The 27,646-nt window shown below is 38.7% G+C and overlaps 1 protein-coding gene and 1 non-coding gene across 11 annotated transcripts in view; both read left to right on the top strand.

The window, feature by feature from the left end:
* Spn (protein phosphatase 1 regulatory subunit spinophilin) overlaps positions 1–27,646 on the top strand; it is a 182,201-nt gene that overhangs the window by 92,033 nt on the left and 62,522 nt on the right. For 9 of the 10 annotated variants that reach the window (XM_083129969.1, XM_083129904.1, XM_083129960.1 and 6 more), the window contains 3 exons: positions 11,634–12,091; positions 19,998–20,167; positions 25,149–25,169. In XM_083129969.1, the coding sequence (XP_082986095.1) occupies positions 11,634–12,091; positions 19,998–20,167; positions 25,149–25,169 (649 nt within the window). The remainder of the gene's footprint in view (positions 1–11,633; positions 12,092–19,997; positions 20,168–25,148; positions 25,170–27,646) is intronic. The other variant, XM_083129922.1, reaches the window with a different exon arrangement.
* Positions 6,895–6,966, top strand: TRNAT-GGU (transfer RNA threonine (anticodon GGU)). The gene has a single exon. It is a non-coding gene; the product is annotated as a tRNA-Thr (tRNA).

Here is a 27,646-nt window from a genome sequence, read left to right as displayed (position 1 = left end):
AGCATTGTCTTCAAGGCCCAGAAGAAAAATATTTTTAAATTAACTTCCGACCCTAGTTATTAATGTTTTTTTCTACCACTTGGGTTAATTACAACGATACATCCACCAAACCTGTATTAGGATGATTCCGCTACAGAGGTTGGCTCATACAATACCAATGCTACATGCTATAAAACGAAGGGGAAAAAGAACTACGGGCAGCAACATCTGATTTAGATATTTTTGTCCCGTGGATGTGACTATCCCCCCTTTCTTCCTCTCTCTCTCTCTCTCTCTCTCTCTCTCTCTCTCTCTCTCTCTCTCTCTCTCTCTCTCTCTCTCTCTCTCTCTCTCTCTCTCTCTCAATATGAATAGTCGAATGAAAGTTCGAAAGGGGGAGAGAGGAAAGAGAGAGAGAATTCGCTCTCTCTGTTTTTTCCTCTGAATTTCTTTCGGGCCTCCCCGGTGGAGGATCATAATGGTTCGGATCCTACTTTTAAACTGTAGGTCCAGTTTCGATTAACCTATCTGTGCATAAAGTGTGCTTAAAACTACAACTCTGTATTTCTCCCCCCTCTCTTCCTTTCCTTTTTCTCACACACTGTTCCTCTTCTCTATGTGCACATGTGTGTGTGTGTGTGTCTGAGTGTGAGAGAGAGAAAGAATGAAAGTACAGACAAAATTCTTTAATCGGATATTTTGGAAACCTCTTGTTTGTTTCACCATCATTTATACTCATCGTTGCGATTAACTAGGAGTGGCAGAAAGGCACCGTAAATTAACAAAAATACATACAAATGTAATACTTACATTCAGAATTTTCAGGTTTTTTTCCGTGTTCCATTGTATACTTGAAGTTCTTGCTACACGAATACCCCCCCCCTGATATTCGGAAAATATAATGTTATGCATGTTGACATTGTGGACAGAAATCCTAGGCAGGAGCAAAAATAGTTTCCTCGTTAGGTGTTACTTTATTCTGTGGGATCCCAACCCACACCCGCTCATTAATTCCCTCCAGGTTGTGTAAATAGAGCAAGCCGCTGCCCACCACCCCCTCTTTCCCTTCCAGAAATTCACGAGAGATATATATACCTCGTGATGGCGGTCAACCCCAACGAGCTTCCAACGCATTCAGAGCGTTGTTCCAGCCTCCAAGAGCACCTTGCCGTTCCACGTGGACGGTTTGTTGTTTACTAACTAAATCAATAATTGCATGCAAATTGCAGCTGTCGTTTTAGAAACGGAGCACCTCGTGATTTCCTCCTGGCTGAAGTCGCGTGTTTAGAGAGATTTCCATCGTTACCGACTGCTTGTCCCTTGTCCCCCTCCCGTGTTTTAAGTGCTCGAATTGAACAGAGGGAACCAGCATTGTTTTTCTTTTTTCATATCTATATAACCGACTCCGTAACGGGAGTGCTCATCACAGCGCGCTGCGACGCCAAGGTTCGAATCCCGACCTGGGCATATGTCTTCTTTGTGAGAGTCCTTTCATCATGCCATCACTCATCCTCATCTTCGCGATTAACCAAAAGTGACAGAAAAGCGGAGTAAAATTAACCCAATCGATCAACAAAGAGTTACATGTACACTATAAATAAATATTTTCTACAAAAATTACGTTTCATATTTGTATATACACCCTAAAAGTTGCTACCAGTATGTAGTCGTAAAATAAATATTACCGGGGCGCTTTGTAAACTGCATAGCAATCAGGCTTACCACATGTTGTAAAGTAAAAAAGAGAACATCTTTAACATCTATGTTAATATTTTACTTGTTTTTTCTGTCACTTTTTGATAATTGCGAAGATCAGGATGAGTGATCTGATGAAAGTACACTCACAAAGGATACCCATGCTCAAGCCGAGATTCGAACCCGAGGCTTCTGGCGTTGTAGCGCGCTATGATAACCACTCCGCCACGGAGACTGGCTCACTATTAGGAATGTGTGTCTCCATTCAGATTCTAACAGGATTATTTCTATCTATACACTATACATAACAGTCCTAGCCTAAAGAGATTTGTGTCATCGTAATAACAGTACCAATAGAATGTACTAAGTATACGTATTAAAAGCCGTAGACAGTTTTTTTTATTTTAAAAAAAATTATCGTTGTGTTTATCGTATCCTCCGTTTCATCATCTCTTTCATTCTCATCGACTCGATCAACCCATAGGTAGAAAAGCGACGTAAATGAAGCTGGATCCTTCTGTAGCAAGGTGGCGAGTCGACCACTAAACGAGGCAGCAACTTTAACCATGTCTTCCTTTCCTCCTCACGTCAGTATTTTGATGCATAATCGTGTAATCTTGTACAGGAGCAGATAATACGTAAGGCAGAGCTTCTTGTAGGGGAATGAGAAGCGCTAAATCCAACAAGGGCTAAATTTGGATCTGCCTTTTCTGTGTTTGGAATCCGTCCGTCAAATTTCTTGATTTGAAATCTCATTTCCACCCCCATCCCCTTTTTTTAATCAGTTTGTGTGAACAGTTCGTACACTGTTCTCACGTTCGGTGGTTCTATCTTCGTCCGTCATTTCTTTTGTTCGTTGTCATCCTCGTGCTAGCTAGCTCTTCGTTTTTCTTAGCTTCACGTTTCCGCTTTCCGCTTTGAAGACAAGCTCGTGTGTTCTGTATTCATGAGCGTCGTCTTTCTTCTCTGCATTTGTTGTAATTTATTATTTTTGCTTATTGTTGGGTTTTATAGGCGACGTATTGTAGTCCTTCTCGACCCGGTATTGTGGTTGACTTTTCCAGATCCTAAATGTTTACGCCAAGTTTGAAACAATCCGCTGTTGCCCACGAAACGTTGGGCATATGAATAGTTTTCGACGAAAGCTTTGTGCACAGATGTGCTATTCGGGACTGGACCTACGGTTCAAAGCCGAATCCGAACCTCCGTGCTTTTCGAGAATATATTACGAGCACTACAGACAAACTTATGCGTCTCTAAAGCTTACAGTAAAGATTTACCGAAATTAGTGATACCTCAGCTCTCGTATACTTGAAGTCATTCATTCCCCCAATAATAGAATATATTCTCCTGTCTGATCCATGACGTATCTCACTCATCTCTCTACGATCGATTCCACTTTCAATTTTTTTGCGTGGCTAAAGTGCAACAGTTTTCTCAAACGAATTTCTTGCCCTTTCTAAATTTTTTAACTCCCTGTCGGTACGCTTGTTGAATGATTTCAAATCTGTACAAAATTGTCAGTGGCAAAACTTCCTGCAACACACTTTTTCAGGAATTTCACACTCGAGTACTTGTGCGCACAAACATCTTTTTCATAGAAAAGCCTAGACGTGAAATTCTACAGGCTTCCTACCCAATATAATAACGTCCCTTCAAGCGTGGATATCATTTCCTCAGCGCATGTCTTTCGGTCATCCGTCAGAACAAACGCTGATAAGTGTTCTTGGCCTTGGGCGAAAAACGGCCATTTTTTGCTGTATCTGGAATTTTCTCAGTGTTCCTCCTCCTGTGTGGGTGAATCATGTGGAAGCTTTTTTCCCGTCAATGTTCCTGGATAAATCAGCTCTGGAGTTCACTCAGCCTTAATATATGGGCACTTGGGAGCAACCGTGAAGGATAAAAGCAGCCAGAGCGTGGTGTTGATCACTGGGTTACTTTACCTTACCTTTTAGCTTAGCCTCGTTAGCTTGGATCACCACATATCCGTCTGTTTCACAAATACCTTGCTTTTTTTGGCTTTTATGAACAACTTTAGAATGCATTTTTACTAACTCAAATAATAAATTTAAGGTCATTTTTGGAGAATTCTTACTTAGGTAATCGCTTTCGAGACCCTTTTATGGCCTTAATTGCATACGGTAGAAGGATACCGTATTTTTAACACGAATTTGAGAAGTCGCATTATTTGCGTTCAAAGGATCGTTCTGGGGTTGAACCCTTCGCATGCAAAACTGGCAGACGATGCCTGGGAGAATCTCAAGGGAAGGCATGAGTTATTTTGCTAATCGAATTTTCGTAGAATTCTGGACTGCTGGGAAAAAGGAGGCCTCTCTTAGACGTTAGTCGGAACTTTGGCCCTAACGGGTCAATAGTACCCTGACGCCAGTGGCGTGCGTTGCTAAATCAGGCAGGGGAACAGGTAACCTGCACTTGCCCCCCCCCCCCATGCCCGTCGTAATATAATGCAGTAGACCAAGTAAAACTCAACCCTTACTGAAATGAACCAAATTAATATACGATACATATGTTACAAATTGTCAGAAGTGACATACATGAAGCACGTTAAAATTATGACAATACATTGTTAAACATTGTTAAAGCAAATATAATGTAAAGAAAACATTAAAAACAAAATTGTTGATGCACATCAAAGAAAAAATAATGAAAGCAATTTATTTATGAGTGATCAGAGGAAATAAATGTTTGGTCGAATCCTGTTTCATCTCTCTATTTGTAGATTACGTTGACATTTTTTTTGTAGAGTTGAGTATTCTTGTAATTCAAACCTCCTCAATGAAATAATTACATTCAGATGGCCGAGTTTTTTCATGACGCCCGCTAGATTTGTAGAAATTGTGACAAAACCCGAACTGTTCCAAACTCCCTTCTCAGGAACAAACAAGGACAACAATAATTTGCCGCTGGAAGAGTATCCAGTTAATCATTTTACAGAGTTGTAGTAACTTATTTGAAAATGCCTGGTGTATGATTTCGTTTTAGTCTTTAATCTAGTTAGTATAGGTATTGGTTTGCTGTCTTTTCTGTCTTCGTCTTCAGCCGGTCGATCATACAACATTCGCAACCCTACGCTCGCAACATTCGCTTTCTTGTCCTGCCGATGCTTGCGTCTTGTCTTGGGGCTGGTGGAACAGGTGGACGCAAGCTGTTCCCTCGGAAGCTATTTCGCAGCGTTTAGCCAAGACATTTAGCAGACGCTTAGACTGTAGAAGATTTTTCCAGTTCGTTATGAATGACAGACGCAATTTTGCAATGAAATTAGAAAAATATGGACTTACTACACTCAAAACTATCACTACGACGCAATTAAACTTTAGCACATAGCAAAAATTCGAAGGAAAAGGAATTCGCTATGTCTCCCGTAGGGAACAGCTAGAGAGTTAAGCGTCCGTGGTGAGGATCGTTTACCTTCGCGCGTGGTCGGAAATACTCGGCATCAGGCCGTAGAGGGATGAACGACGAGGGTAGGTGAAGTAAACAAACGCCCGGTCACGGTGAATGTTTTTCTTCGGCGTTACTTTTGGAAATGTTATTTCGGGAGAAAGAAGTGTTCTTATTATGTTATTATAGATAATTTAAATAGCTTCAATGGGCGGTAAGTAGGAGGGAACAGCCTGTTCCCTCTGTTCCATGGAGGGACCGCCACTGCCTGACGCATGCTACCGTCTTTCATGGACTTCCGTATCGCTTCATCTAGCCATTTAACAATGGGTCAATAGTAATTCTGCACCCACCAGTGTCAATTTTTCCAGTGAGAAAGAAAAAAACTGATAAAGTTGTACCAAAAAATATACATTTTAGTTCAGAGTTGTGTTGAAACTGAGGTGGTTGGGATCTTGCATCCGAAAGTCTCTCCTTTGAGGCCCAGCATGCGACTGCCCCTTCATTTTCACCCAATTATCATTCATCCCCATCAGGGACGCGACTAGGATTAGGATCGCGTGTGTCTGTGTGGAGAGAGAGAGAGAGAGAGAGAGCTACGGAAAATTTGATAAGACGTGGAAGTTTGGGAGGGACCAGGGCTCCTCATCGATGTGATTACCCAAAATGGAAGAAAAGCGACGTAAAAATGGAATACGTATACAAGCAAATCTATCCCCGAAAGAGTTTGAGCCTCCCAATGGCGTAGTGGTACACTCGCTTTGTACACAAGTTGTCGCGGGTTCGATCCCCCATGAAGGCATACATTTGTTCGAATCCCGCTTTAATCCGTAGGTCCAGTTCCGGTTAGCCCATTTGTACATAAAGTGGACTTGAAATAAACCTTGATGAACCGAAAGAGTTCACAAATCTTTATATAAAAATTGATATGTGTGGGTGTGTATATTTGTTTGTTCCGGCATAACTCTCAAACGCCTGGAGCAATTTCAACCAAACTTCGTACACGTATCACTTGCAATCTGGAAATAAATACTGTGGGGCTAAGACACCCCTGGCACTCCTAGGGGTTGGGTGGGAAGGGGGTGACATGTAAAAATAATCGAGAACCGCCGATATTAAATTCCGCACAAACAGACATCCGTGACTATGCAATCCGCACAACGATAGTGTTTCTCGGGCTGTCTAACATTCAGGCGGTGTTCCGAATGGAATCCTAGTTTTCGAGACTCCCAATGCGGTTCAACTCCAAGTTCATCATCACCTATCGGCATGGGGGGGTGAAAAATAAAATGCCACAAATCACCTAGATTAGTGTCGAATCCATAGTTTTCGGAGTCGCTAATCTAATTGGTGACATTCACGATCACATTTTACAGTATTTTTCTAATACAAGATTGGGATAAATAAATACCCTGGCAACGCCGGGTAATCAGCTAGTACTAAAATAAAATTATTTTGAACGCGGTAGTACTGGGGGTGATGTGATCAGCACCACTCTCCGGCCGCCTTTTCCTCCAGGGTTGCCCCGGGTATCCGTTGACGAGATACTGGTACCTCGGAGCTGCTCTCTGTTGGAAACATTCCCCGGGTCTTCCCTCGCCAGTCAGGCGCCCTACCGACTGCACCACCGCAGCTCGAGTATCTACAAAAATGAATACGTGATCTGGACCTTTATCCTTCACCAGCAAAACCTTTTTATTTTTTTGCAAACTTGGTTGCATTAATAATTGTAGATTAGGCACACACAGGAGTTGTACTGGCAGAGACGATTCCACGCAGGTAAAACAGCGATAGCGAAAGATCAGGTGAGGCCAGGCCGGCTCGGTAGCTCAGTGGTTAGAGCAATGGCACGGTATGCCAGAGACCCGGGTTCGAGTCCTGGTCGAGCCTGTATTTTTCGCTGAAAAAATTTCTACTTAGTTGCGTTAGTTTCGACAGTTTCCTTTGTGTAGAATAGCTATTTGGTGTCTGAATCAGATATGGAACCATTTATTGAAACATAAGCTGGTTCCTGTATCTTTCACTCATTTTTTTTTTTTTTTGTAACTAACACGTGATTTATTTTGCTACTTTTTTTGAACACTATTACAACTTCATTTCTGTTATTAACAATAAAAATGTTTTTTTTTGTACCCCCTTCCCCTACTCTCAATGCCCGCATGACAGTAGACTAGGGGCCTTCAAACTTTATGTGCAAGGCCAGTAAGTACTTGAGCCTTTGGTCGTGGCCATATTACACTATATACTAACATTGAAATTTAAGTAGTGGTGTATTAAATTCAGTTTTATAAGTACGAAGGTAGGCTGTAGTATGGACGCCCTGCCATGGACAAAAACCTTTTCTTTTTTCCCTATTCTTCAGGGTTTGTAACTTGAAATCTTGCTGCATAAGACTTGAATCAGTTACTCTCTACTATTCAGTAATTGGATTCAAAAGCCTGTTACGGGAGAGACTTGTTTAGTTTTATCGCATGAATGCGACTTAAAGAAGGAACAGACTTTTGTTCCAAACATGCGTTTCCGGTTATCTTTCTTTCGAGAGGACAGGGGTGGATAAAGGGGTGCACTTTTTTAGCTTCGGAGCAGAGGATCGATAGGAAATCCGATGCCGTGGCCAACTGGGATATGAAGGAAAAGATTAGTTCATCGTCGACCTCCAGTGTCAACGCCTACTAATAACGTTTGCAGAAGAACCGATAAGAATTACCCAGCGTCTCGCCACCCGAGGAGAGGTAGCTTATGCATGAGCCTTGGCTGCAGGGAGATTCATTTTTGATAACGATCATACTGGAAAGCTCGTGGGAAGAAATTCTTGAGAAAACCCAGTCGTTAACCCCTAAATGGAGATTCGTGGAATGCCTCAACTTCTTCCCACCATACGGAATTATCTGGTGTTGGGAAATCTTGATGCATAAATTAAAACGATTTAATTTGGTCGCCTTTGGTTTTATTGCTTCCCTGCGTTTTTTTTTTCTTTTCTTAAATTGAACTATTTCAACGAAAGTATGAAACAACACTATGCGTATGAAGTTTTTCCGGCGAGTCATTTTCACGAGCGTTTTTTCGTATTAAAATTGTGTTTGTCGCCATAGCACAGAGAAACGTCGACAGACAAACGAGTGGTTCAGTAACGTAAAGTTCCCTGTGCGCTTTGCACCACGCCATGAGGCATATGTAGGGAGAGCTGGGCCCCACACATTCTCTGATTAAAGCCATTTTGGAGGTGATCTGATCAGCACCATGCTCTGGCCGCCTTTGTCCCCTAGGGTTTATCCCTATTTATTTGAGGATGAGCGAGTCCCAGAACCACTTTATGAAGGGATAAGGCCGGAAAATTTCCAACTTTAGATCACTCACCCTGAGAATCGAACTCGGGTCTCCTACATGGCAGTCAGACGCCCAACCGACCAAGCCACCATGGCTCATGAGTGGTTCAGTGTGATCGAGAATATTCTGAGAGGGGGGGAGACAGTCATTTAATAGATCCCCAAGTATCACATGCATTGCCGTGTACGTATATATATACATATACATATACATACACATACAGGGTGTCGCAAAACTCTTTCAACAACGCTTGGGTGCTGGTAGATATCATAAAAACAAGTAACTTTCCCCTATAAACTTTACCTCGAAAGCGCTTAGTTTCTGCGCTATAAGCGCTTAAAATCTATCCTGTACATATGCAACCCAACACAGCAAACGCTTGCTCTGACATAACTACCAGGGGCGCGTGGCAGGGTTGCCACTAGCGTTCCTCGTTAAGAGGGACGACTTGAAAACAACAACTTGGGAGTCTTGCCTGAGCAAAATCCAAAACATTAATGATACTTGCGATGTTGTAAGAAGCATTGACAGTATTTATAAGCGGACAAGACAAATAATGGGCAGACTGAAATTCAAGATTACTCATTCTAAAATATCTCCATAATTGATTGATTGATTTGGTTTATTTTAATTCACTTTTCTGCAACCTTTGGCTAATCGCAAAGATGAGGATGATATGATGAAATAACAAATGACACCAATGTCTAGGCCAGGATTTAAACCCGAGATACCTGGCGCCGTAGCAAGCTGTGCTAACCACATAACCACGGAGTGTTTCGTGTATCATGCGAAATCAACAATTGCAAGGGAGACGTGAGATATGGGAAATCCACCAACGAACAAATGTAAACATGATGTGTTTGCTGCCTCGTCTCGAACACGCAGACTGTAATGTTATTACAATTTATTTATTAGAAAATTATTCCTATTTGTGCTAGCGTTATTGCTAATCGTGTTCGTCTCATAGGGAAATAATTGCAATGCTCTTTTAATTTAATGATTCATTCATTTGCTTTATTTTACTTCGCTTTTTGTGCCACTTTTGGCTAATTTGTAAAGATGGGGATGAGTGATGATATGATGAAATTGATGAATGGATACTTACAAACATCCATGCCCAGGCCAGGATTCGAACCCGGAACCCCTGGCATCGTAGCACTATGTGCTAACCACTCTGGTACGGGGGGCGGTTCTGCGTGTTCGAAATGAGGCAGCAAACACATCATGTTTACATTTGTTGGTTGGTGGATTTCCCATATCTCACGTCTCCCTTGCAATTGTTGATATCGCATGATACACGAAACACTCCGTGGTGATGTGGTTAGCACAGCTCGCTACGGCGCCAGGTAATCTCGGGTTTAAATCCTGGCCTAGATATTGGTGACATTTGTTATTTCATCATATCATCCTCATCTTTGCGATTAGCCAAAGGTGGCAGAAAAGTGAATTAAAATAAACCAAATCAATCAATCAATTATGGAGATATTTTAGAATGAGTAATCTTGAATTTCAGTCTGCCCATTATTTGTCTTGTCAGTTTATAAATACTGTCAATGCTTCTTACTACATCGCAAGTATCATTAATGTTTTGGATTTTGCTCAGGCAAGACTCCCAAGTTGTTGTTTTCAAGTCGTCTCTCTTAACGAGGAACGCTAGTGGCAACCCTGCCACGCGCCTCTGGTAGTTATGTCAGAGCAAGCGTTTGCTGTGTTGGGTTGCATATGTACAGGATAGATTTTAAGCGCTTATAGCGCAGAAACTAAGCGCTTTCGAGTAAAAGTTACTTGTTTTTATGATATCTACCAGCACCCAAGCGTTGTTGAAAGAGTTTTGTGACACCCTGTATATATATAAATGACGTGTGGGGCCCAATGTACAGTAGCCCAAGGACTGACATAGTTACAAGTTAATTGTTACTATGTATTATGAATAATAACTTCTGAATTATAATCAGTAAGATTTTCTATACACAATTTGTATGTGCCCGACCCTGTGGCCGAGCGGTTAGCACATCGCGCTGCGACGCCAAGGGTCCCGGGTTCGAATCCTGGTCGGGCTTGGTTGTTTGTGAATGTCCATTCATCAATTTCATCCTTTCATCACTCATCCCCATCTTCGCAAATTAGCCAAGAGGCACAAAACGCGAAGTAAAATAAACTAAATCAATCAATCAATCAATCAACAATTTGTATGCAATTATTGGCTTGATGTACATTAATTATATCGACTCTGACAATACCGCATAATCATTGCATTAAGTTTCTTCAGTCCAAAAATTGGTTTATAATCTTTCATCGCTTAATTGTCGAATGGCATAATTCTGTTCATCTCGCCACTTAAAAGGTAAACAGAGAAGAAGGAAACCAATGATGGCGGCAAAAAATCTTAGGACAGAGAAGATAACATTTTAAGTATGTATTTGCAACACTGTAAATTTTCTCAAGTCTAATATTTCAACTATAATGCACAATGTGTTAACTTTATTTTTCAGACCAGAACAATGTTCGCTAAACTGTCAAGTTTCACATAATGGTCACACCTAACTTTTTTGCAAAAAATAGAACACACAAAAAAACTGTTTCCAAGTTTTTGTTATTAACAAAACCTTCCCGAAATCTACAAAACTTCTTTCCTTAGATATATAATATAATATGTTACATTTCATATTTTTCTCACAGTTATGATTTTCGGTAACAATTTGTTAGTAAATTATGTAAAAATATGTGTTCAATATGCAATATAGAAATGATCAATAACCTAAACAATAAATACACTATTTCCCCCTTCAAAATTGAAATCGTCTCTAACTTCAAAATCTAAAGAGGAATCCTCGTGAAAAATGTGCACACCATGATTTGCATCTAAATTGTTCAATGCCATTCTCAATAGCTCAATGTATTTAGATACGAGTGCAAGTACAAGAAATGTATGTAGACACTAAGATTACAAACTCATTGTTTTTTTTGGGGGGGGTCAGTTATGTTATATAGTGTTAGTTAATGCAGTTTCTTCGGGAAGCATATTTCCTAGGCTGCCATTTCAGCAAACATCAACATTGCCACTACACTTTTGTAGTTGTGGATCATGTATGTGCTGTTACCAAACCTAAATCAAATTTTCTAATTTGTCTGTTTTCATGGAATTTCCCATTGATGTATTTTCATATATTTGTATTGGTAGTCTTCTAGGTACCATTTCAATGCACTTACACATTTTCTTAAATCTTCAGGTCGAGATAATGACACCACATGTTTCGAGAAGGATGAGGAGGAGGAGAACGGGTTTTCCATCACTCACGGAATCGTCGGAAAGACTCAGGTTGTTTCCAATGTGGTACTGCAAGAATGTAACAGGAGCAATTACTTGAATGAGCAGAGCAGGCTTCCAGATGCAGAAGAAATAACAGAGGAAGAACAGTCCGAAGAGATACGGAAAGTGTCGTCTGTGCAGTTGACAGTGTCGGCTGCAGGCTTAGGGCCAACCGACCCGGTAGTTGTAGCATGTGGTACGACCCACGATGGCATTCTTGCACATTTGTCTCCGGGTAGTTATCTGGAGGATGTGGAGTATGCAGATGCAGAAGATGAGGACGATGAAATTATAGATCACACAGTATTAGAGAAAATAGATGAACCTAAATCAGCGTTTATAAATCATGAAGATGTGTTAGCAGTGAGCAATCAGCATGTAAGTATGGAGAATGCACTTAAAAGTATCAAGAATGCACTTATATTAGGCTCAGTCAATAAATAACGAAGCAGAGGACATTTCACATTACGTACGTAACGAACCTCAGGAGTATTGTCCGCCACTGTTTAGGCATTTATCCCATTGTGACACCAGTCGCAAAATGGTATGCTCGTAGAACTCCTTTGGCTGCTGTTGGAACCAATTGCGCACGTACTCCTTGACGTCGTCGTCCAATTGAAACCGTTGTCCCCGCAGTACTTTTTTGAGCTCACCAAAGATGTGGAAGTCACATGGGGACAGATCTGGACTATAGGGTGGGTGACTCAGGACTTCCCATTTGAATTTTTTCAGACATTCTTTTGTTGTGTTGGCTGTGTGTGGTTTAGCGTTGTCATGCAATAGGACGACACCACGAGAAAGGTGACTGGGATGTTCGATTTGATTGCCTTCCTGAGCTTTGTGAATGTTTCACAATACTGCTGGGCATTGACCGTAGCACCATGCGTAGCAACAAGGAGTGGTTCCCTACACCTTCCGTTGTCAAGAAGTGCACAAAACACTGCTACTCCTCTTTGGATGACTCCATGACGCATCGCAGTGAAACACGGAATGACTGGACATAGCTGGTGCTTGGTTAGCAGCCTTTGGACATATCTTGCCAAACACGTAACGCCATCTAGCGGGAAAACTTGCACGAATCAGTTTCGTCACACCTGCACCTCCAGTTCGGACCCATTGACCCATTTCAAACTACCATACTTTTCATGTAATATCCTCTGCCTCGTTATTTATTGGATGTGCCTCATATTTGCTTTTACAATTATTACTATCATTATTTATATTTTTTAATAGATGAAAATGTGTGCATCTATTGTGAGAGCCAACATCGGAGTAAGTTGACATCTATATTCTTGATTTTCGTAAGAAAATTGTCAGATCTAGGCTAGTGCTTATTTCATTTCAAGGCAATATGATTGTCACAAAATATTGTGTAAGTGGCTTAAATAAATGTAAGTTTTCTGTTTTTCAAGTTCGTGCAACAGATACAGTGGACTCTCTTAATTTTGAACCTGGATAATTTGAATTATTAAGTTAATTCAAACAGAAGTTTTTCCATCTTTAATGACATGATGTTTTTATTAATTTGATTTTTTGATAATTCGAACATTTTTCGGGTCCCCTTGGAGTTCAAATTGAAGAGAGTCAGTCCACTGTAATATAATGCACTAACTCATAATTTGCTAATTACAAAATTCACACTTAATTTTTGTTAACTACATACTTTTTGTAACTTAATTTCTAAGAGTTTGCACACAAAACCCTAGTTTTCAGTCTCAACAACAGTCTTCAGGCACATGTATAATTAGTTGAAAATCATAATACATAACAACTAGAGAAATAAAGGAAAAACAAATAATTTATCTTCATTCTTAACTAGTTGCAATATCTATGTTCTTCTTAAAGGTTTGCATAACCACTTTTTTATAGATCAGGGTGGCGACAGACCTGGAAAACCTGGAAAACCGGGAAAAGTCAGGGAATTTGAGGTATCAAAAAAAGTCAGGGAAATGTCAGGGAATATCGTCTTCATTTACTTCGAACACTCTTTTGACGAAAATTGTTATAACTCGGGCACTATGGGAGCAATCTACTTTGGATAACTTTTGTTTTGCAGCTAAAACATCAGCGCATGCAACCGTATACAATTTAGAACACCGGACCGAGGAAGGGGGCTTGGGGGGGGGGGCATGTCCCCTGAATTTCAATGGAAAAACCTAAAAGTCTCCCCTCTTCTCCTGCTATTTGGGAAGAAGGTGCGAACTTTAGTATTCTTTTTAAAGAATGGACATTTCTCAAGAGAATGAAACATGTTTCATGTTCTAGGGTGTCATACAAGTTGAATAATAAGCTAAAATGTGATTTCTTGTTGTTGTTTTTTATGAAAAATAGGTAATTAGCATTTTTGGAGGAAGATTGTTATAACTCAGTCACTATGGGAGCAATCTACTTCGGATAAGTTTTGTTTTTCAGCTAAAACATCGTAGCATGCAACCGTGTACAATTCAGAACGCCGAACCAAGGAAGGGGGTCTGGGGGCGCGACCCCCGAATTTCAATGAAAAAAACAAAAATGTGGAGTTTGCCCCCTCTTCTCCCGCTATTTGGGAAGAAGGCGCGAACTTGAGTATTCTTTTTAAAGAATGGACATTTCTCAAGAGAATGAAACATGTTTCATGTTCTTGGGTGTCATACAAGTTGAATAATAAGCCAAAATGTGATTTCTTTTTTTTTTTTTTTTTACGAAAAATAGGTAATTAGCATTTTTGGAGGAAAATTGTTATAACTCTAGTACTATGGGAGCAATCTACTTCGGATAAGTTTTGTTTTGCAGCTAAAACATCATAGCATGCAACCGTGTACAATTAAGATCGCCAAATCGAGGAAGGGGGGGTTTGGGGGCGTGACCACCGAATTTCAATGGAAAAAAAAATCTGGGAGTTTTCACCCCTCTTCTCTCGCTATTTTCGGGAGAAGGCGCAAACCTTAGTATTCTCTTCAAAGAATGGACGATTCCAAAGAGATTAAAACTTGTTTCATGTTCCTGGGTGCCATACAAGTTGAATAATGAGTCAAAATGTGAAACTATTCGGAAATGTGTCATGGATATGTTGCGGAGAGGGGGGGGGGAGGTTGATCATCAATATGAATTTGCCCAGGCTTGCTCCAGACCTGTGTCAGAGTTTCAACCCAAACAGAAGAGTATGAGTGTCCAAAAAGCACATTCATGTCGTAATCTGCACCATGATACCATATGGTTTCATCGGGTCAGAACAACCTCACTCTGATGATACCATATAATATCATCGAGGGAGTAAAGGTTAAGCCTCTAAATATTACGTGGAAAATGCATTGAATTATCATTTTTTCTTGTCCGTATGGGAGAGTAGTAAGGAGACAGAACTGTCAACAGATGGAGGGGATGGGAGCGTGTGGCACCGTCCGATAGTTGTCGGACGTCGTAGTAAGACATTTTGTTGCGCAAATTGAAGGAACATTGAAACAAATAGGTTCCATTGATGCACCTGATTTTTGTCGAATATCGGCACCCGACAAAGTATCTCACTACAACATGTGACAGAAATTGCATGCATGTGACTCTTATGATTTTTGTTCGATGTCTTCGGACTGCAACATCCAACAAAAATCGTATGCATAAACAAGACTGCAAATATGCTGCTGGAATTTTATTACTCTTCTGGCTCACTTCACCTCATTTAATGTAGCAGTGCTTACAAAGGTTTTCTTTCATCATCCTGACACATTACTGGTTTTGCACAAGTTAACATACGTTTACAATCACATTGCACTATTCTTAGAATCCAACAAAACTGGATATATATTGAATACTATCACAAAAAAGTGAAACATAAATCTGCATTGGTGAACGTTATAAAAATTGGCAAGTGCATGTTCCCAACCTCAAATTTACTGCAACACTAGTATTGCAATGAAATTAACACCATTCTCTGTCCTGTCTGTTTAAACTCGTGAGAGATGGTCATTAATCTCTCACTGAGTAAGGTTAATGTCCAATATTATGAAATAAAATACTAATAATAAATACGTAAATATTTTAATATCATATTTACTCGAATCATTCAATCATAAAAGCAAATCACTTTCTTCAAGAATTGACTTTTTTCTGCCGGCTCTGCTAAATTTTCAATTTCCATCTACTGATTTATACGAGGGGTGACCAGAAAGTAATTTCCGATTGATTTTTCGAAACGCCAAAACCGTGAAAAATGGTAATTGCAGCGAAGTTATGTTTAGGAATGTGCAGTGATGTCTGGACACATTTTTCACCCTTTCTAAATATCGAAATAATGCGAATTTGTCATAAAATGTGAATTGTTGGCGTTTTTAACGATTTTTTTTTTTAAAAGAAGTGACCTAAAACAACGAAAAATTTCCATGAAATCCAACATTCTTGTCTTTTCTAGGCCTGTTTGTGTACATAGAACATGCAAGTTTTCCAACATTTTACTCAAGAGTAAACTATAGAGTTATATGTACAAGGAATAATTCCGACAGCCACATTAAATCATGTATTTCCCAGGATTTTTTCAAGTTCTATCAAAACCATTTGCATCACAGAGAAAAGTGGCAGGGTTCTAACAGGAGATCGAATGCGTATCTACTGTCACACGGGATCCACATCCTCGTATTTGTCGCACGAGATATGTTTTGAATTACCAAGCTAAGTGCGCTCCATCGGCATTTGTCAAGTGAGTAATAATGGAGCTCAGTCGTTAGGGCATCTGACTACTATGCAAGAGACCCGGGGTCGATCCCCTGTGGGAGAACCGGGATGTTTTCCGCCTATTCAAACTGCTCCGGCACCCACCCAGCATCATATGAAGCTGGTACCTTGAGGAAACTGTGGGATAAAGGTAGCCAGGAGCATGGTGCTTATCACATCACCCCCACCTTTAGCCGTGATCAAGAAAGTGTGGGGCCCTAACTCCACACCCTTATACACCTTCATGAAAAAGTGCAGGGGAGCACTTTACTTTTACTTCCTCAAAAATCTGTTCCAACATATCAAACTGTCACGAAAATACGTAGACCATGTGATCTACAATTTAAAATAATCGTTTAAAAGCACAATGGAGTATTAAGTTTCGGTATATTTGGCAGATAAATGTTCTAAAACAAAAAAGCGAATTTTGGGAAACTTAATACTGACAAGTCAAAAAAAGATAATGCCAATTTTTTGGTGCCATTATATATCGGTATCTGTCACGTGAGATTGATTGATTTTAATTTTTTTGGGTGCGTCGCCACTTATGGTCATTATGCACCCTTCGGTATATATGGGGGAAACTCCATTATCTAAAATCCTTACCTTAAAATTAAAGAAAGGGGTATGGAAAATAACTTTCCAAAAAGAACTCTCACGAAGAGGCGTAAGCCATGTGACTTACAATTTGAAACAGTAGTTTAAAAACACCATGAAGGAATATTTTCAGATATTTGCCAGAAAATGTGCTAAAATGAAAATGTGAATTTTGAGAAAAATAACACCGTATAGTAAAAAATAAGAAAATACACCAATTTGAAAACAAATAACAAAATATCAAGGTCCCTACCGATTAGGCATAAATAAATCATGAATATCAGTTGTAATTTATTGCATTAGTAACAGTGAGTCTCAACCTAATTTTCGGCATAATCGCCACCGTTGTTCTGGCATTTGTCATAGCATGGCACTAAATTTTGTATACCCATGGTATATGTGTCGGACAGCAAAGACTGGAACTATCTCTACCGCACTACCCTGCCACAAACCTCTTCAGTTAAACAAAGAGATGAAAGTCGGTACATTCAAGGCCAGGGCTGTACAGGGAGTGGTCCAAGATCTCTCAACTGAAGTGATGCAAAGGGCCTGTGTGTACTCAGCTGTATGGGGTTGTGCACATTCGATTGGCCTTCCGTGAATTGTCTGCACCATCGTCTGACCATACACGACGTCCGGTCTGCACACCTCACACAATTGCTGGTGGCTCTGTGCCAAATTCTGAGTGTGCATTGTAGGCTAGGCTCGGTGGGAGACTGTATGACAGCTGCAATCTTTAACCTAGAACTGTCCTAAAACGGTTGCATTGCAACTGTACCAGATTACTGCTACATGCCACTTCTTCCTGTCTGCATGGGTGTGTGTCTATCTCTGACCACCAGTGCTGCGTATAGGCACCATTGGAGCTTTTTTCAGGATGCCCGTCGTATATGTGAACTTTAAGAAGCTTTTATTATTAGTGTGTTCCTGTTTTAATGTATGGTTAGCTAAATCAGGTACCTATACAATGTAATTCTATAAATTCTTTGCGTTAAATTTCTAATACCTACATACCCTTTTCGACAGCATTAGTGGTATAACTGCATGTTGTCAGTTTCACAGTACTTCACTTGGATATACTGTACTGAAGCAGAAATCCCATTGATAATGTAAGGAAATATGACACTTTATTTTGTTCGATTCAATTGTTTCAGTTATATGCAAGAGTTAAGTTGTTTGCTTTATTCATTGAGTCGTAACTTTAAAAATAATCAAGTATTTTATTTTAAACTTACTGCGTATGACAAAATTCCGTAATCCTTCCCTAGCTTGTGAATTGTAATAATTTTCCAAGTTCACTATTTTGCAGTTTGAATTCAAATCATAGAGAATAGAGAAATTCAGTCAATGTCATAGAAAATAATATTGGTACTTAACAAATCCATACCTGGATCTGTATGAGTTTATTATTTCAATTTGCAAAAACATTGATTTAGTTTAGTTTGTAATTGTCAGGGGAAAATGTAAATTTTGTCCTGGAAAACCTGGAAAAGTCAGGGAATTTCATTTCTGCTTGTTTGTAGCCACCCTGTAGATGCAAAATAATCTAACACTGTTATTTTTAGTGGTTTTTATTTTATTGTATCTGCAACGTTTTGTTCTGGTTTCCCAGAACTTACAGAAGTGTAGTGTGACTAGCCAAGCGAGGTTGTTTTATTGTATGTACATATATCATAGTGTAGCTTGATAAAGTTCTGGGAAACCAGAATGAAGCGTTGCAGATAAAATAAAATAAAAACCACTAAAAATAACCGTGTTAGATTGTTTTGGATCTAACTATTTGCAATGGTCGTCAAAAGGAACAGCAGAAGTTGATAAAAAATTCTCAATGTTTCAGCCAATCAAAATTGATCTTTATCAACAGCAAATTGAAACTGAAGTTGTCCTGTGATCCCATAGTCACATTGCTGATGGAGCGCATTGAGTACTAGACTCACAATCTCACCACCTATGGTCCGTGGTTTGAGTTCTGGCATGAGCATCATCCATCCTCATCATCACAATTAACCTAAAGGGTAAAAAAAAAAAGAAAAAAAACACCACCCCCAGTACTGATAACATCCATTTTTATTTTAACAACAAAAATCTTTACTATTGCAATTGTGTAACGAAAGTGATAAGATGGACAGTTGTGATCAATTTAAATGTTTCAAAATGGAGATCATAATCAAGAAAGGGCTGGAAAAATCACAGCTGGTTTTTCTGCTTCATATCAGCAAAAGATGCCCTTTTAACCTAGCCTATCAGGATGCAAGGTTTTCAAGCTCCTACTTTTCAAATGTGCAGTGGTGCAGAAATAGAGATTCACAGGAGAAGAATTTTTACTGTAAACATTTTGGATTGCTCCCCCCCCCCCCCAAGTCAATCATCTTCAAGGTTGAAGTTGATTCAAGGTTCTACCTCCTCAATGGCATCCTGGTAACGTCATTGTCATGAAATCAAGGGGTGCCGGGTTCAATAGCCAGTGGAGGCACATAGCAGTTCGGGTCCCACTTTAAAATGTCGGTCCAATCCCAATTAGCCTATCTGTGCATAAAGTGGACTAGAAACTGAAACTTAAAACGTAGAGAGACTACCCTGAAGATGAGAGTGACATTAGCCCTCGAAAGCTCAGAAATAATTTCCAGAACTCGCCTGGTCAGTATCCTGAAAGAATCTGTTCAACCCCAGGATTATTTTTCACCATCTTGTTCCAGTACAGTGTGTCAGTCCATATCACATTCTCCATTCTTTTATTTTGCTTTTCCTCAATTCTTTGGAGCATCCAAAAGTTCCCATGATGTAGGTTCCTACATGTAGATCATTTTTAAAACTTTTAAAAAATAATAATAATAACTATTTGTTACATTGTCTCATAAAACATCAGGTAATTCTAATCTTCTCTGATATTTATAGAGATGTCGTGAATTATGATTTAAACAGCTCTGTGTTGTGTCTTATATTATAATTTTTGTTTAATTTTATATTATTGATCAATGATTTTTAAATAACTTTTTCATTGAAGGTCTCAGCCATTCCAAGTACAATAGAACCAATTACTAATGGGCATATGCAGGAGTTGAACATTACCATAGATAATCCATCAGATTCGATAATAGAAACAGTTGAGAAGAAGCCAGGCACCGAACCAGAAACAATGACGCCAGACGAAGCCGAAAACCTTCTGAGTACAAGGTATGTTAATGTGCCCGAGCTACAGTTTCCTCTATCAACATTGCGAAGTTAAAGGATGTAATAATTAATCCTGCCTCCATTATCTAGCGACTAGCATATTCCTTTGCAAAGCTATATACTTTGGGTTGAAATCTTACATAAGGCTTAGTTGCTGCTTTGTGTTTGTTCTTGCTTAACCTATTCTCCCCAACAAGAAATAGCTACATAAAAAAATTAAAAAGGAGCGTGAATTCTCCAAATTGATTTTTTTTTTGGCGGCATCTGATTTAAACCTGAAGCTGAAGCTTATAGTGAAATTAAGTAGTTGGGTTGCATATTTCATGTGGTAAGGAGTTGAGATTGTATCATAACTAGCACGGGGTAGGTAAATATTATTTTTTCATTTGAAAAGGATCTTGTACACAGCATGCAACGATGCAGCGGTCCCAGGTTCGAATCCTGGCATAGGTGTTTTGTGAGTGTCCCTTCATCAGTATCATCACTCATTCTCATCTTCGCGGTTAGTCAAAAGAGGCAGAAAAGCCAAGTAAAATTAATCAAATTAACCTTTAAATAAACCAGGACGTCAGTTTCTCTGAATTTAAACTGTTCCCCCTATGCTCTATGACATCAGGAATTGCTACACATTTGCAGCAAACTATATTCTGAATTCTTTAAATCTTTTTCAACTGCTTGTTGCACAAAGTTGTAGAGCCTCTTTCAGCTCGTGTCTTAGCTCCTGCTCAGCTGCTATCAGTAAAGCGAATCCCATTAAACCGTGGAAACTGCAGGCTGTTTCTGCGAGCAATGTTGCCATGTTCAACACACATCTTTACTCCGTAGAATAGAAACCTGTATAAAATCGGTTTCACAATGTGAATTGACAGTGATAATGGGTTTTAAAAGTGGCTTCAAAACAAGACCAAGGTCGTATTTGTAACACTACCCAATATTAAGAAAAAGTTGTTTCACAAAATTGATAGAACCTTTTATTTTTTGGCCAATTTTAAAAAAAAATGAATTAAGAATTGTATTTAAAACCTTTCTACCTGCACTGTATGTAAATTTCATCACAATCGGACCACAAGTTTTTTTTTTATTTATTTATAGAAATTCAAAGAGAACAGTCATTTTGGAAACACCAAACAGAATGCCACTTTTTTGTTCTCACGACAATTAAAAAATCGAAGACATACTTGAAAAGAAAATTGGTTACCGCAGCTTAATGTAGAATTGAATAAGCTCAATTTTTATGTAGGTCTACTGGTTAATTTTTAGTTGGAGTCCAAACCCGAGTGTCCATAATTTTTAACCCGATTGGCAAATAATCATGTCTAAAGTGGAAGGCATTGAGAATTTTGGGGGTCATTTCCTCTGCGCTCCCTATGTACCAAAATATTTTAAATTATGGTAGCTGATTTGATTGGTAACATCCCCTAATAGAGAATACCTTTGCCTTTTTTTTTACATGAAAAATATTAGTAACATGCCACGAAATATATTTAAATAACATGTTTGTTTTAGGACACCCATTTGCTTTCTAGAATTCATCATTGTAGATAAGCATAAAAAAACTATCACCTGTGAAAATTCTAATGCTGGAAAACACAGCAACTGATACCGAAGATTACCTTATGTATAGTTACAGTATTCCTGTATTCATGATCTTGTATAGGGTTTGGAGGAAGGGGAGAAAGGTTTATTTAATGTATTAAAAAAAGAAGTGCTCCCCTGTGCTTAGCACCATGCCATGAAGGCGTATAGGGGGTGTGGGGGTAATGCCCCACACTTTCTTGATCCGGTCATGAGTGGGGGTGATGTGATCAGCATCACGCCCCTGACCGCCTTTACCCCCCAGGATTTCCAGTACAGCACCTTGAATATCGTAGTGTGGAAAACGACCCAAGAAACTGGTTCCCCGAGACGACGACAAGTAGATGGCAGTGCGATCGACCCTGGTGCTAATTTTGTTATGAAAGTAATGCGACTTAGTTAGTTTTTGGAATATATTGTGTAGATTTGTTTCTCTAGAAAGGCAGTAAGTGAATTGACGGAAACAGTTATATTTGTGGAGTGATTTGCAGTCACGAAATGGCATAAATTTGGAAAGAAAAGTAAAATAAAATTAATAAATAAACAGCATGCGTAACACAAGAAGAAACATCGCAATGTGATTCTGGACGTCAGGTCTTGGACTGTGTATTAGAGTTTACTTTTCTATGTTATTAGAATATAAATAGTATCCTGAGAGATATTTCATACCGAGGCGGCAAACCACAAATGTCGCTTGAAAGCGAGCAGTAGGAAATCATTGCAGCCTTTCGAACCGTAGGGACAAAGCTCTGACTGCACCGTTTCTTCAAGGAGATTTTACACCAAAGCGACACGCGACAAACAATACGAGGATTTCACACCAAAGCGACACGGGTCATTCGGTCCAAGGCAACTTTCATACCGAAGTGACACATGTTGCTTGGAAACGAGCCAATCAAGAGCAACATTTCACATCGTAGCGGCATGACGGGAAGCACAGGCCAGCGTTCGGTTGGTGAAATCCTCAAGCGATAAGTGTTGCGTGCCGCTTGTCGCTTTGGTGCGCAATCTCACTAAAGCAAGACACTCATTGCATCGCGTATGCGCGAACAACAAACCACGGCAACATGTTGCAAGCTATTGAGGAAGTGGCCCAGTTTGAGCGACGCAGAAGCGACAAAGCGACACGCGTGGCTTATCGTGTTGCCTAGATCTGTTGTTGTAATGTGCAGTTTATCGTGTCGCCTATCTGTTGTTCACAAGCAACGCTTGCTAATAGACTGAAGGCACCATGTCGCTTGTCACTTAGTTGGGAACTCCCCCTGTAGCGTGTCGCTTCGGTCTCAGCACACTTCCTTTAAGGAGCTTTCCGACCGAAGTAACAAGTAGCACGCAAATACGCCATATGAACGTGTTGTTTGCTGTTTGGACTCTCATGTGCAATGAATGCTATTTTACAGTCTGGGAGTGTGTGTCACTAGTGTGACAGTGTGAACATCCCGTGTCGCTTGTCCCATTGGTTTGAAAGTTGCCTTACACTCATGTCGATGCCACTAAGAAAGTTTTGTGGGGTTCCCCTTGTCGTTTCATGCAATCATCATTATTATCATCGCCGCGATTAGTTTAAAGTGGAAGAAAAGAGACAGTAAATATCCAAAGTACAAATGCTTCAGTGTGTATATCTTTAAAAGAAATGATGTGATGATAATAATAATGAACCTAATTCATACACAAAAATTTAGGTGCCAAGAACATTCCACGCGTATTTTTTCTCCCGTATTATTAACGAAAGTATGACGATAACAGGACGTGGTCGACTGTCTAGAATGTTTGTTAATATCTTCGTGACCACTGTACCAAATATCATAGCAATTATTACATTCATAGAAATGCTTCATGTAAAAGAATCAGATGTTTCAACGAAAACTCCATTTACTTCCATTATAAACAGTCGAACACCAAGCACCGGGGTCAACACCAGCGCCTCTAGCGGATCATTTTCGAGTGGAACCAACCAGAGAGCACAGAAGCATGCCGTTTTCCACACTACGTTATTCTAGGCGCTGTAGTTTCCAGGTACCCATGTTATTCGACGCTCATGTAATCGAATGTGCAACCAACCCGTCATGCCTTCTTCTTGCAAATTGACTTATTACCAGTTCCTGCCTAGCAGCCTGGTAAACCAACAAAACATTATTTAGAATATTCTTCAGGTATGAACTACCCTTGCATCCTTGGCCACTGTGTACTTTTAGCTTTTTATTGAAACTGAAATTGCAAAGTTATTCTTGGTTTGATATTAGGATATCTCAATGAGAGTATAATAGTATGCAAAGTCAAGTTGTGTTCATTCATTACCTAGATAGTTGTACAGTCACAGACACTGCTGGGTTGTAATGATTCCATTGAAAGTCAATGCATTCATTACAACCCAGAACTGTCCATGACTGTACAAGAAACAATCTAGATACAGTATCCTGCAAACACAAGACTAAACTTTGATTGAATTAGCACCCATCTCTCTATCAGTGTTTTCCTCTAATATTTTTTTCTTATTTTGCTGTAGTAATGCGGAAAGCTTATAGTACTTGGGGTCTAAACTATTTGTGATGTTGTGTGTGTGTGTGTGTATATGATTGTGATAATCATAATTAACCATTAGGTTTGGTTTCTAATAAAGACTTGGAAAGATTTGATAGAAATTCTGAACCAATTTTTTTTTCAACAATTAGAAAGGTGTTTGACATGTAGAACTGACTTATAAATGCCCTCTTGATGGCTGTTCGAAATATAAATTTATTTTTATCTCATTGTTTCATCTTTTGAAGTAGCTTGATATAAATGGGAATCTTCTGCATTTTAATCAAAAGTAGTAACATTATTCAGAATTTTGTGTAATTGTTTATGGATTATGTATAATTGTTACTCTTGCCCTTTGGTACTAGAAATTGAATATTGTAATTTATTTCTGGATAATAATTTAATCTCTAAGGCTGTTTACAAGTACAGATCTTTGTAGTAATCAAAAATGAGTTATACTAGAAATCTTGTTTCTAATTTGATACTTAACAAAAATAAGTTATGAGTAACTTAGAAGTAAATGATTATGGATTTCTTGTAGTACAGTTGTGTTTTGTAAATCTGTAGCTTCCTTTTCATTCTGGTAATTACAAAGTATGTACTAGGGCACAACAAGAAGTATTGATTTGAAATATGCCATTTTAACAAGAAGATTATCTGTGCATTTGTGTTCAGTTATTAGTTTTAGATTAGGATTGCTGTTACTTTATTTGTTGTTGTTTTTTTTTAAATAATAGTTGTTCTGTCCTGCATGTTCGGCCTGATTTCTGCATGTATTAAATAGCATGCGTATCTAACCTGTTATGTTGAGCATCTTGCTATTGCAGTTAATCCAATTATACCAATACTAATATGCTGTTCATTTCCTTCCTTCATCATGAAACCGAAGCATTCTGGAGAAAAGAATTCGGTAAGTGAAACATCTTGTACTTAAGAAGCTTTAGATGTGTATGTGTGTATGAGTTACTAAAGTATTGCTTTTAATATGGACACAGTATTACATCTAACGAGCTCCTACTGTAATAACAACTTTGTTTCTGCACTTGTAACTAAGTTCGAAAAATATTAATATGAATTTTAGCCAAGCAACATTTCCCTAGCACCAATTTGATTTTTGACTGCAAAACTTATCCTTCACATCATTATAATAGGGACTTTGATTTTTCATTTATTTTTTTTCAAAATGAGGTGTTATTTTTTCAATTTTTCGGTGTTATTTTTCCCAAAATTTGCATTTTTACTTTAGCACACTTTTTTGCCAAATATACCTATAATTTTAGCTTCAATATGTTTTTAAACTCTTCCCTAGGGTGGGTAATTTTAGTAACAAAGCTCATACATTGAAAAAGCAACAAAAATGGAATGAACTTGTTCTATGCAAATCATTCAAATTTAATAATAAAAGATACTAAAAATATTTTATGTACATTTTGAGAAAACATGTGTACTATTGCATACTGAAAGAAAAAGCACTTACTTATGCAAGCAAGTTTGCAATCCTATGTGCTGACTAATCTTAACAAAATTTCATACCTAACAAAAAAAAATTCACCATTTAAATTAATACAATAACCTGCTTACAGATGCCTGGACTAAATTGTTATTTTTTCCTTTTACATGTTCTTGTGTTTATCAGTTCGGAATGTCAATGTTCCCACGAAACTGCAATTGCAACATTTGCACATAATAATTTTCAGATCACTGCAATGAAGTCCATCTTTCTCAAACCCCAAAGCTCTGGCATGTGATGTAACTTCAAGTTTAGGCACCTTTGCACAGCACCACACTGATGTAAAATCCAGAAAGAAATTAGGTCTATGGTAAACAAAGCAAGTCGTACTCCATCTTTTATCATCACCCTTGAAAACTTGCAGGCTGTTGCTTGCAAAAAAATTTCACTTCATTCTTGTCGGGATGTTAACGAAGAAGGAATTCAGTCTTTTGTGAATGTTGGATTTTCATGGTAATTTTTCATGTTTTAATGATAAAATCGTGAGAGAATCGCGTTTTATGCCAAATTCACATTATTTTGTGATTTTGATGCATGAAAAAAAATGTTTAGAAAATGTTACTGCACATACATAAACCCTTTTTTTTTTTGTAAAAATTAGCATTTTTCGATGATATCACGTTGTGAAAAATCAAGGTCTCTAATTACAACACAGAATACCACATCTCATAATTTCATTATTAAATTGGAACACTTTATTAGGAAAATACCTCTTCTCATTTTGCGTACAGTTTCTTTTAGGGCTGAGCCCATACTGTGTATTGTTATTATACCAGCTGACACTTTTCCAGTCTTGTGATTTCTCACATGCTATGCAACACTTTGAAGGAGTCTAGTTATCATGGAAGCTATACAAAATTCAAAGTTTCCTTTGATTTTGTACCAATGTTATGTGAAAAAAATGCATTACATAACAGGTAGTTTTATATTCTGTGTAATTTTTGAAATTTTAATGCTAAACACACAAATTGATGCTTGGAATCGGAGTGGAATATTCATCCACTAGTATTAATCAATATTTTGAACAACTTTTAATTGTTACAATTTTTAAGCATCAGTATCACTTCAAAGTGGTATTGGCTTAGCCCTAGGCTTTTTTATTTATAAAGGAACACCATCTGTACTGTTTTTGGCATGGTTTTTATCTTTGTGAATAATGATCAAAAAAAGAAAAAATGTCAAAGCTGGGATCTTTGCATCACACCTTGCCATGAAAACACAGACAGGAAGGTAGTTATAGATTGGCCAACCCATCGGAAACCCTGGAACGGAAGCAGTGGTGCTAGTGTCGCTAGTTAAAGTTACAGGGAAGCCTGTAGTTTGCATATTTTCCGAGGTCTCGGAAAGCTTGGTGGATGGATCTATAGGTAGGGCTTCAAACATTCAAACATTGGCCATAGTCAGCCCTACATCTTAACCCTCCCAGGTACTGAGGGGCTGTGTACCCCCAGAGCCGTTTTATGCAGGGACATCATTTGAAGAATTTAATTGTTCTGCATGATAGTCTAATGTCCTATTGACCGCATAGTTTCATAATTCCAGTTGTGAACAAAAGTGTAGGATTTATCTTTATCCCCATTTAATACCTCTGTTATATATTCAAGCACATGCAGACTACTCTTGAGGTGTCGAGTTCAGTTTAAAATGAAGAGAATCCATTTTTTCCATTATTTATTCCTTGATCTAAAAATGCCATTCTCTGAATGCAAGTGACAATTACTCTATATTAGCATGCAATGTTAATTGGACATTATCCATTGTCTAGTGCTTTAAACTAACATTATTCTAACACTATGTTTCAAGGGAGCATCTCTTCTCTTGTCTTCAGGTGAAAAAAAAAAATTGCCGGTGCTGGGGATTGAAACTATGACAAGGGG

The sequence above is a fragment of the Lepisma saccharinum genome, chromosome 1, assembly GCF_977018435.1.
Source record: "Lepisma saccharinum chromosome 1, izLepSacc3.1, whole genome shotgun sequence".
Lineage (NCBI taxonomy): Eukaryota > Metazoa > Arthropoda > Insecta > Zygentoma > Lepismatidae > Lepisma > Lepisma saccharinum.
Note: the sequence above shows the minus strand (reverse complement) of the source record. Positions and strands in the feature narration are given on the sequence as shown.